Here is a 12,629-nt window from a genome sequence, read left to right on the forward strand (position 1 = left end):
AAAATGATTATTCTAAACAGGAAAAACAGGAGAATCAGTTTAAAGAACTCAAGTTAAAAACTGATAAAGATTTCAATGTTCTAACCCTGGAAAAGAAAGAACTTGAGTCAAGCTTACTAAATTTACAGGTATGTTACAGTATAAACCATTTTCATTTCATATTGAAATTTTAAAAGATTGAAATTAACTTGAGGTTTCTTTGCTGAACAATGAGTAATGTTCAAGCCTGTGTACAAAGTTTTGCTAAGTTCCTGAGTAATAGTTTTTTTTAGTAAAATATGTTTGTTGAAGCACAAATCAATTTGTGCTATGTAATATCTTCTGAATGTGATTTTTGTATATACTACATATATACTTTTGAAATTATGAATATAAAAAAGATTTATGAATAATGTAAACTAGGAACTAGTAAAAAGGATATTACAGTTCAAGCAATTCTGAATGAAGCATCATGAATATTTGAGATGTTTTTGAACAGTTGTTTGTTTTTTGATGTAAATATAAAAATTTATATTATGTTAGGTAGCTGTAGTCTTATTTAACAGTAACATTATGCTGTTTTGTAGATGTAAATAAAATATGATTTAAACGTTTTTGTTTTTTGAATATTTTGGCAATAATTGTAAATGTAGTGTTTAAAAATGTTTATCACTTTAGAAATTCATTACTCAGTATGGTCAATTGTATTTTTACATTCAACTCAGGACTTAATTTGTTTTTACTACTTGTGTTTAACTTTTGGTTAAGCCAGAGATTAAACTAGTTATTGATAAAGTATCAAGGTCAAACTTGCATAGAGGTGATAGTTTGTTTAACATTGTTGCAAATTTTTCCCACAATTACTGATAAGATTACTGTAAACTAACCTTACCAACCAAACTTGTAACAACTTTTGTACTCATTGTAGTTTCTGTACTATGCCTTTTGATATGCCTAGGACATGTTCATAAAATTTTATAGACTTTTAGTAAACCTTATGTCTTTTGTGCATAAAAAATGCATTTTTAATGATTCTCACTAAAGATTTGTGTATTAATGTAGACAGTATTTCTATAGAATAATTCAAGTGCTAAGTGATTTTCATATAAAGATTAAAATACTTTTCTTGATCTTAATGACCTCATATTTTATTTTAATAATATCTAAAACCTTCTAAATAAATTTCAGATGTTTTTAGTTAAGTAAAACTGTGTATTTTATCTGTTAGTTTCCATACCCTAATAACAGTATACATATATATATATACTTAAATTTTATTGTGTTATTGGTCTTTGAACTCTGTTTAACTACTACTCCTGCCATTATAAGTTTTAAATCAATTGGCAAACATGAAGCTCATATTATGCTATCAAATTACATTACGCAAGAGCTACTTGTGAGTATACTTATTAACAAAATTATATTTATTTATTTCACCTAATGTAACTTTATCTGACATAAAAATTTTCCTTTTTATATATTTTAGTTGCTCTAATAATAATGAATAAAGAATGCATTGAAGAAAAAAAATTACCTCAGTCTTTTCTTTTTTTTTGCTGCTGACTGTAAATGACACTTAATCCTACTTTTTGTAGTAATGATAGTACTGTGCTAAATAATACTTTATTTAAATAATTAGACTGTAATATCCTTAGTCACCTTATAATTGTGGCTAACCTCAAGCCTCTTCCCCTTACTCTAACTTGTCACATTTTTAACGTCCAAACAGCATCCATCTGTGCATGGATGACAGATGTCTGCTGAAGGTCATCACTAATTCTTGCAACTTATCCACCTGCAGGGTACTCAGTTATAGTATTCATTTTACTGATGCATTATTGCTTTGTCTGTGCTCATTTTAAATTTTATACTGTTAACTGTTATCTGTGAGTCTCATTTTAGTAATTGACCCTTCTTCAAGAATGAGTGACCACATTGAAAGACAGGAAACAAGAGAGTGTCAGATTAACAAAGAATTATGATAGAGTTTGATGCAAATCTGAAAATTATGGTAGTGCATGAGGCAGAAAAAATTAACGATTGCACCACTGTTAAAAAAACTTGGTGTAGCTAAAAATATAAGGCATTGACAGAAATAAAAGACTGAACTCCTTGAAATACATTCTACAAGAAAGTTTTTTTTTTCTTTCCCATGGTTTCTGAAAATGGAGTCTCCTTATATTCTCTTGAATATTGCCTGATAATTGAGTCAATGTAGTAGTATTAAAATATGAATTATTAGCTACATTTTAGGTTATATTTATTGGCACAGCATGAATTGAAAGTTTTTTAATTAAATTTTGAATGTGATTCACTAAAACTTCATGACATGCACAAAAACAGATACCCAGAATGAGACAGTTAAAGGCCCAGTTTTCCTGTAGTCAAATATACTCTTAATTTTAATTGAACAAATTATCTGTTTTATCAAATATATGTTTAGAAATTCCAAACAGTAATGTTTACATTAAAATAATGTTAGTATAACAGTAGTTTCATGCTCTCAGTGAAGTTTTTTAATACAAAATAATCTAAGGATATCACCGTGAGAAGTAATTCAACATAATATTACTAGAACTTAACACCACAGTATTGTGTTTCTAATTTTAATGATGTATTTCAGATAAAAGTTAAATTTTCATTGTTCTCTGAAGGTATTTTTTTATGCAATTGCTCCCCCCCTTCCTCTTTCTCTGTTTCCTTTGGTGGGTCAGTGATAAGTTTATGTACTTAAATTACTAAACTCTTGGTTCATTATCCATAATGGACAAGAACACACAACCCATTGTATAACTGTGTGATAAAGAACAAACAATCTCTTTCACCAGGGCACATTTGTGTTTAATTTTGTTTACATAGCTTTGTGTCTACCTGTATTTTAGCTATAATGCTGGGCTTCAATTAAATAAGTTTTATAATTATTATAAACATATATGTAATTATGTGTGTGTGTGTGTGTTTAGGTGACACAGTTACCTTTAAATATTTTCTACTCTAATTTACTTTTCAATTCTAGATTAAGTACTAATTTCAGTTGTCTGTGGGTTAAATGACATAATCTCTTTTAACCATGTTGCTACAGAATTTTGTTGTACATTATTATTAACCACACTAGAATTCTTATAAGTGAAAAAGAAAAAAGAGAGAATAACTTCTTTGTTATAATTCTACCATTGGATTATTTTATTCTTGAAATATGTATTCCTGATGTAGAATCCTCTACATCTCTCCCTCTTTGTTTTGTAAATAAAGCAGTTAAATATGTTTTGTGGAGAAAATAGGATTACAGCTCAGGGTTTTTTATTTATGAGTGTAAATGTTTCTAACAAATGAATTTCACCACTTACTACATTTTGTCACTAAGGGCTAGACATTTAGCTCCAAAATTGAATTTGATGAACATAAATATGTGCATTAATGTGAGCTAACTAAGTTAGGGTTAAAATATTTTTATATCTGTATTTTGTCAAGTGAGTGTGTATAATCTTTAGTTTGGGATTGTTTATTGTCATCATTTATTTGTAATGTTTAGGAAAAAGTGCAGCAGCTTGAAGAATTCAAACAGAGCATCCAGCAAGAGGTAATTTTTTCTTAAATTGGAGTAACCCAATTAGCTTTAATAATTAAATAGATTATAAAAGTTGTTAAAGTGCTCAAAATAAAATAAAACACCCATTGAAATGTGTCCCATAATATGCTGGTTGGAATAAACTATTAATTTTTTTAAGTTTAAAATCTAAGTACACAGCAAAAAAAAAACGGTCTTATAATGTAAATAAGTATCTTTTACAATAACTTGCTTTTGATAATTGTTTTATTTTTTAGCTTTTCACCAAAAACGTTTTCATTAATTTGTTATTAGTTTTTCATTTTCTGATTTAATACTACACATTTATTTTTCCCTATGAATTAACACTGAAACAGCTAGGTTTTCACTCATATTACAACATCAGTATTGAAATGAAGGAAAATTATTGAATACGATGTAAAAGTTTTATTTTGAAACATGAAATCTAATTACAAGTGTATTAATAAGAACAATTATGATAAAAAAAACTTCATTTCTTTATATAATAAACAAACATATCAAAAGAAATAAGCTAGTAAGCAGATATAAACACCTACATGTTCATTGTAATACTAAAGACAATTACATAAACTAGCCTAAGTGGCACAATCCATGCATGTGAAATGATTTTCAACTTTCACTGCTTTTACCACACACAAAAGTCTTTTACACAGTGCACTTTTACCTGTAGTTCTGTTTTTATTACATTTAGCTACCTAGCATTGTCTTTTTTTATGTATTTCACTGGATACAGTACTGGATTCAGGCTTAGATGCTTAGTGCTTGGCAGTTTTCTCAAACACATTTTATTATACCATCCCTCCCAACCTCCTATATGCCAGGTAATGCAGCTGTTGCTGTACTGGGTGAAGTGGCTGACGCTTGTAGCTGCTGCATAAGATTACACAGGTAAAGCAGCTGACACTATAAAATACTGTCCAAGACTGCTGCTTCTGCTATGATCTCTTCTACATCTGGAGAGTTGTTTTGATGGTAGTGGCACTTTCTTCACTTTCACTTGCAGGACCATCTATTTCACAAATCTGGGATTCATTGATCTCATTAACATTCCCATTTCCTGAATCTAAATCCTTTTTTGACATAGTTATGATCATCTCTATCATTTGTTGAGCAAGCATTCATCTTTTCTGAGCCATATTGGAATTTTTGAGTTTCTGTCTGTTTTATCAAATTGACAGTCAAACAGAAATGACATCTTGCAGGAATTGATAGAATTATAGGTAGACAATGTTATGATACATTCATATCGAAGGACAAGCATACATGACTTCTTATGGGAATTGCTAGAATTATTTATTGGCTAATGTGAAGGGCTAAAATGTAATCAAAGAACAGGAAGCTCAGTTGGAGATGTGGATCAATACTGAAACTGCAAGTTACCTAGATACAGCAACATAAAAACATAAATTGTATATTATACGTTAAGGCATGTTCTGTGAACAGTAATCACATTCACAGGTTGATGGCAGTTTTGAGTGAAAGTGGTTATAATTTTGCAATTCTGCCATTGAAATATTGTAAGGTATTTAATATGTTGAAAGATAAAAGTTTTAAACATACAACAATATCTTTCACATAAGTAAAACTATTCACATTTTAAAAGTGAAAACCATCAAATTGACAACCTTTGCAATTTTTGTGTGAAAAACAACTTGGTTACTAATTGCTTGATCATATCATTTTTCTAGAAATGATTCTAATCACTGTATCTAGTATTTTTAAATTTAAACCATGTTTTTGTGTGCCATAGAATGAAATACTAAGAAAAGAACTGGGTGATGCTAACCAGATGGTAACCAAGCAACAGGAACAGCTACAGCAGGACAAAGACATAGAAGAGGAACTTCAGCAACGTATTGTTAAACATCAGGAACAACTGCAGCTAATCAGAAATGCAGAGCAAATACTTCAGCACCAGGTTATGACTCAAGAAAAAGAGTTAGAACAATTTAAGGATACTGAGAAGGTACTTCAGCAACAGGTTGCTAGGCAACAAGAAAGTCTGGAACAAAATAAGAATATGGAGAGAGCTCTCCAGGCAGAGATTAATAAACTTGAAGTCCAATGCCAAGATTTAAGAAAAGAACTGTCCAGGATGTCTCATCAGTCCGCAGTTGACCTCAGTAATCAACAAGAACAGATAGTGAAGCTGCAATCAGTACATGAGGTAAAATGATTAGCATGTGTTGAAGTATGTTTTGCTTGATGTTATTAGAATAGAAATGTTATGTAATATTTCATCGGTTCTTTTACACAAATAGAATTGTAGTTCAAGTAGTTTCATGTGGTTAAGCTTCTGCAATATGTAATAAACTTAGATTTCATAAACTTATTCAGTAGTTTCGTCATACATAAAGATAATTAACTATAGAATATGTAATATATAATACATGGCATATCGTTTTAGTTACACAGTTTGCCATCTTAACTGAACTACACAAAGTACACAAAATGACATGTAGAAAATTATGTTATGTAATTTTATACAGGTGACTAAAATCAGTTTAAGTTTTTATTGTATATCTTTCTGCCTTTCTGTTTACATAATATATTGTAACAATACCACAGAAATTGACAGCATGCAATGCTAAATATTGTATTGCATACTTTTGCTATATAACATTATAAAATATAAAACTTAAATAGTGTAGCTGACTATCCTATCAAAACTATTTCAGAACATTAATTATTTTTAATTAATAGTCACTGAAAAATCAACTCCTGGCTACCCAAGAGCAGCTACAATTAAATGATCATATCAAATCTGAACTAGAGGCCCAAGTGAACACCATTAAATCTGAACTGGAAGAAAGTCAAAATAATGAAGCGCAGGTCAATGCTGCTCTGGAAAACTTAACTGAGGTTAGTACAACCACCACATATTATGAATATCTGGAAAACGTATTAAAATTACCTATGGATTTACTTGTGTTTGATCATTGTATTGTTGCATAATTTGGTACTTATTTAAATAGTGAAAAACATGGTGATAATACTGGTATATTTTTCCCTATTTAATAGTTTCTTCCATGGTCTAACAGCTTTTGTTTCAGATTAATGACTTCCAGAGTTTCATTTGACTTGATAAAGCTTGCAGCTTGCCAGATTTCTTCCAAACACATGAAAAAAAAAGGTCCTGCAAGCTTAATTAGATGGTAGGATTTCTTTCAGGCTGAGAAAAACTGTTTAAAGTTATGAAGTATGAAATAAATATATGTGTGTTTACGTACCAGGTGAAGGCCCTCCATGTTATGTCAAATACTGATTAATTTTTCTTCAGAATATTATATCTACATGAATGTTTTATGAACATAGATTGAACCATGTCAAAAATGACTGATTCTCTATGAAGTATTTCTACCTGGTCATATTTTGACCCTGCAATTTACTAGTTGTTATGGCAAGAAAAGAATCCGATGGAAAAGGGCAAATGCACAAAGGTATGACTTTTCACAAAAAAATGCACATGAAATTTTTTTACAATTTCTTACCAGTAGTTTAAAACGTCATTGATAATGCATTGTAGCACAATCTGTTCTGTGAAAAGATATATGTTTTGCTTGATGCAGTCAGTCACTAGTGTTTATTTATAATATAATATGATTTGCAAATTAATCTATGATGGTGTTAATTTCAAAAGCCTGTGAATTTAAACTTCATAAAAATTATTTTGATCTTAATAACAGATTTTCCATAATTCAGCTATACAGATTTTGAAAATAATATTCATTTTTGCATATTGTGTAAGGATTTTTTTACAAATCAGTGAGAAAAAACTTAAATTATTATTTTGTTACGCTTTACTCTTTGAACTTGGCAGGGGTTTAGCTTAGAGAGAGAGAGAGAAGTCTGAGGAATTCTCTATCCAACAGAAGTGGTCAGGAATGTTGTGGTTGTTCCACTTTGTCCACATTTATGGAAGTTTTTTACTAATTTGATTTGGCTTGTTTAATGTTATGAAGTGAGGCGGGGCATCATAAAAAGGGGAGCGAGACAAAGGCGGCACAGGGGAAGTAAACCAGGCCGGAACCTTCAGTCCGAAGAGCTGATGAGACATCAACTCAAACGGCACAATTCAGAGCTGGGCAAGAATATTGCCTTGTCTGGGATCTAAAGATCCAATGCCTGAGATTTGGATGTAGGGGGAAACAGGAGTATCCCGAGAAAACCCACTTTCACAGAACAGGCACTAAATGTTTTACCTATCCTATGCCCAGATCTGAAAAGAAATACATATGAATGTAAACATATATTCACCTTATCTGTGATTTGTAATTGTTGAAATATGTGAAATATGGTGAAATGTATTTTGTAGGTTCACTGGCTAATTTACATAATGATGCAGTTAGTTCGTTTCTATGTTTTGCTTTCAAGTAATATTTGTATGATATTTCTGTAAGCTTGTTTCTAAGGGTGGGTAGATTACTGATTTTGTGTACATAGTTGACAGGTGTGTATAATGGTAGTCAGTTTGTTGATCTTAATATTTTATTTTGTTGTATTTGGATCTTATGTGGTGTGTTATTAGACATATTCTATGTGATTTGACGTTCATATTCAATTAACAGATGGATGTAAGCCTTGTATATTTGGATGATGGTTTCTGGTGAGCAGTTTGAATGTTTGCTAGTCTTGGTCATCAAATGTGAATTCGTTTTTTGATGGATAAATGTATGTTGTTAACCTGTTTTTTCCATGTTAATCTGTATTTGAAAGTGATGCAAAGGAGTATGATGTGCTTGCTTGTGTTGATAGGTGTATTGCCAAGTGAGATGTTTACTTTTACTAGTGGTTTTCTGTGCCTTTTTAATTTCCTATAAAAAGTTATTGCTTGCATTTTTGTTGGATTTAAAACTACTCTCTACTTGTTGCTCCAGCTCAAGCTTGATTTACTTTCAAATTAGTTTATTTATACTTAATAGCTTTATGACAAACACTGTCAGATGCTTTTTTAACATCTGAAAATATGCCTATGGTTACCTGATTGATATTGAATGCTTTGTAAACTGATTCAGTAAGTCATGTGAGGTGATCTATTGTTTGTCTATTTTTCCTGGAAGCGTTTTGAGATTCAGGTAGGATGTTATTTATTTTACAGAAATGAAAGAGGTGATTTGAAATTTTCTCCATCTGTTTGCCAAGACAACAGACTGATGGGGCAGAAGTTGTCAGGATTAGTCCTGTTTGTTTGTATCATTGGAATCATGGTGATAATGGCTTTTGTCAAAGTGTTGGGGTAATAACCTGTTGTAATAGGAGACTGGAGCCTTTTTTGAGAATAATATTTGGTATTTGATCATGTCCAGGGGAAGTGTTTTTAATGTTAATTTTGAGTTCAGTGGTGGTGATTTTTCTATTGATTGAACTGGATTAGCTTTTTAGTGTGTTACCAGAGGACTGTGTTGTGAAAGAAGATTGATTTGTTTGTATGTAGTTGTTAACATGTTGTTGGTGTTGTGTGTCAAAGTCACTGAAGGAGGATTTGTAATAGTTGGCTAGTACGTCAGCTTTCTCCAAGTCCCTCCTTGTGATTGCGTTGTTGTGTGTGATGTATTGCAGTAAATAATTTGTGTTTTTCTTTGAGGAAATACTCTTAACTTTTTTCAAAAATTCTTTTGGGTTGTTCTTAGTTTTTTCCAAGTTCTTACAAAAGTTAAGCCAACTTATTTCTTTTGCTATTTTAATTTGCTGTATAACTTTTGCATTTGTTCTGTTGATCTGTGTTTTGATTGTTGGGTTGAGTGTTGCAAAGTAAGTTCATCTTAACTGCCTGCATTTTATTATTAGAGCATGAATTTCCAGTGTTAAAGTCCATTGATTATAGGAGTGTTTTTTCTTTGTTTTTGGAATTATGTTTTTAATGGGTTTGTGTATGGCTTCAGTAATTTGCTTATCATATTTTATTGTTAGCATGTTCAACTAAGTGTGGTAGATAGGTATCTAGTGAAGCGTTAAAAGTAAGCCAGTCAGTTTTAGTGTACGTGTACACTGAGGGAGTCACGTACCTCGCTGCAGGGTAGCTCGGGTGAATCATACTGGAAATGGGGAAGTGGTTTCTGATAATTTCATCATGTACAATAAAGTTAAAAATCCTGTTTACTGTGTCCTTGGGAGCTATGATGAAATGGAGTATATTATAGGAACCGTTGGAAACAGAAAAGCGTGTAGGTGTATGGTCGTTTATTAGGTGCATGTTGTTTATAGAAAGAAAATTTTTTATAATTTGACCCTCTGTGCACGTTTCTGTTTCCTTTTAGCTCAGTGTGTGGGGAATTAAAGTCCCCTATGATAATAGGTTTTGGATTACAATCAGCACATTTTTTGTAAAAAGTTAATGTCGATATCTTTTGTAGGAGAACAGTATATAGCTAGGATAGGGATTGTTAGACGGTTGTTAAAGTGTATGTTGCAAAAAATTGTTTTATTTATGTTTGATTTCAAAGTATCTTCTTTCGAGATGAGATGTGATATTTCTATACTAAAGCAAACTATATATTATGCCTCTACCGTTTTCAGAGTGAGGTATACTGTATGTAATGAATCCGAAGATTGTAGTGTTTTGTTTTTCTGTCCAATGTGTTCCAGACATTATGATGATGTTGGTGTTTACATGTTTGTTTATGTTATAAATTCTATTCTTTTATCTTTGAGGTTTCCTTGACAGTTGATATGTAGAATTTTAATGTGTTTCATCATTGTGTTGTGCTACTTCCCTTGCAAAAATTTTAAGTGATAAGTGATGTGGTTTGAGGTTGGGAAGGTGAAAGTAGTGTTTGGCCAGGCTACAGAAAGCCTTGAGGGACTAATGTCTTGATTCGTAAATGGGGAATTCACTCAATTAACGTGATCAGTAAGTTTGTAGTGAATTTGGTGGGGTTGAAGATGTGTGTTGTCTTAGTGTGTGTGGCTTCGGCGTATGTGTGTGTGTTGTTTGTGGTTGAGTAGTCGTGTTATTAGAGTGTGAGACTGTTGGAGTTTCTAGTAGTGGTTGTTTTGTGATATGAGTTGTTGAGTGAGTGTTTAGAGGCTGTGTGTGGTGTTCATTGTTTTAAATATGATTCTATTTCTGATCTGATTATTTTGTTTACCACATTGAATATTTTTATTAGGTTTATTAACAAAAGTACAGACAAACTGAAGAAAGAGGAAAAACACTGATGTAAAACAAATATGCATTCTCGTTTTGTTTTTTAATGTCAAAACTGTATGTTGTGGTTTTTCTTTTATGTAGTGTATCTGAAGTATCTCATTTTAATGACCAGCAGTAATCAGCCATCATACTGATGTTCCACCTTACCTGATTCCTCCTCTCCATTTCCATGATGTCTTGATGAAACATTTCTCCTTGCTCTTTATTAATGGCACCAAGAATTTCAGGGAAATAATCAATATATAAGTGTAAAAAAATAACTTTCAAGCTCATATTACAACCAAGCTCTTTGAATATATCAAGGGTGTTGTTAACAGTATTTTCATAACTTGGGTCATTGCTGTCTAATAATTTGTTAATAACATTTTCAAAGGCAATCCATGCTTCTTGTACAACTTTCCTCATCCTTTTGAATTGTTCATTCAAAGTCAATTTTCTAATCTGAAGGTCAACAAAAGTCCCTTCTTTAAGTTTTGCTTTCAAAAGAGCCAGGAATTACTTACAGAGATACTTGAAACAGTCATCGTCTTTGTCTAAGGCCTTTAAAAACTGTTTTATCAAGTCCAATTTTATATGAGGAGGAGACAATTTTCACGTTCAACATTCTTCAATCCTGGTATCAGGATATCTCTACGTGGCCATTACTTCTTTGACCAGTGTAAATTTCATGCTTTGCTGTTCCATTCATACGACAAAATGTAAAATTTGTAAATCTGGATTGTTGATCCAACAACATAGAAAAGGTCTTTTTAAGTTTCAGCAAAGTAACCCACCATGTTTTTTGTATTTGACCTTAGTAAGGAAATGTTTGAGATTTTCATACATTACCTTCAAGTGAATCAACTGAGAAATAGAAACAGACACTTAAATGTAACCATTGTGGAGGAGAAATTGGTTCATAGACTGCAGCTTCTACCATTAGTGCTGATTCTACAGTATTCTTGCAATAAACCAGTGAACCTTCTTGGGAAAAGTATATTATAAAGCCTTTCTCACAATTTCTGTACCACTAAAATAATGTTCCTGAAGAAAGTTAGTTCTCAGCCCAAAGTCTGGACCAAAAAATCTCTGAAGACTTTTTTGGAAGGCCCAAATCTCTCACCAGACATTTCAGGTTGAAAACAGTACCTATCATCATTTCTGTTGACATCAGATTCAGAATCAGATGAAATTATATCAGGACTCTCTCGGAAAGTAGGTACAGGTACATAAGGTCCATGAGCAAAAGGTCTTATAACAGATTGAAGGTTTAGATGATAAATTTCCTTTTTATTCCGAGCATTGTGGCCTTTGTACGTTACACGTGCAAAAATAGTGGTCCTCACTGTGGTTTTTAAGTTCACATCAGACCATTAGAATTACAAAAGGCAAAGGCTTTTTCTTTCCTCTATTTCATTATTTCAACTTTTCAACCCAAAAGTTACAAACTTGGTGCAGAGCCAGTGATTTGTCAGGGTCCCAAAGTTTTATTCCAAAATACGTGTAATATGTTTTTTTGACAGATTCTGTAATGCTTTGCCTTTGTTTCTTCACAACAGATTTACCACAGATATTACAGGAATATTTTATGATACTGTTCCAAATATGATGAGTTGATAATTAAAAAAACTTCTAAAAACTTCTCCAATCAACTGGGATTTGAACATGAGACTTCCACTTGAAATTAACCACTGAGGCAATTCAAATGTTACTCATAAAGATTGAATTTCAAACTGAGAGAGGTTTTATGTAGAGAAAATTAACAAAATCCCAACTCTGTTGGGATTTGAACACAACATTCACATGATAATTTAGCACCATAAGCACTGTGACATCCAGTTTCTGTAATCAAATTGTAACAAATAAAATGATCCCTAATTCAAACTATCATATTATTCTGGTTTTTCCTAATATTGTAACATCTTGCTTTAA

At 31.6% G+C, this 12,629-nt stretch overlaps 1 protein-coding gene across 8 annotated transcripts in view; it reads left to right on the top strand.

Moving 5' to 3' along the window:
- LOC143253288 (uncharacterized) overlaps positions 1 to 12,629 on the top strand; it is a 142,587-nt gene that overhangs the window by 104,002 nt on the left and 25,956 nt on the right. For all 8 annotated transcript variants that reach the window (XR_013029490.1, XM_076506906.1, XM_076506908.1 and 5 more), the window contains 4 exons: positions 21 to 128; positions 3,512 to 3,559; positions 5,319 to 5,735; positions 6,272 to 6,430. Coding sequence is in view for 7 of the 8 variants with exons in the window: in XM_076506906.1 (XP_076363021.1) it covers positions 21 to 128; positions 3,512 to 3,559; positions 5,319 to 5,735; positions 6,272 to 6,430 (732 nt within the window). In the remaining variant the exon portion in view is untranslated. The remainder of the gene's footprint in view (positions 1 to 20; positions 129 to 3,511; positions 3,560 to 5,318; positions 5,736 to 6,271; positions 6,431 to 12,629) is intronic.

Source organism: Tachypleus tridentatus, chromosome 6 (assembly GCF_004210375.1).
Source record: "Tachypleus tridentatus isolate NWPU-2018 chromosome 6, ASM421037v1, whole genome shotgun sequence".
NCBI classification, from domain to species: domain Eukaryota; kingdom Metazoa; phylum Arthropoda; class Merostomata; order Xiphosura; family Limulidae; genus Tachypleus; species Tachypleus tridentatus.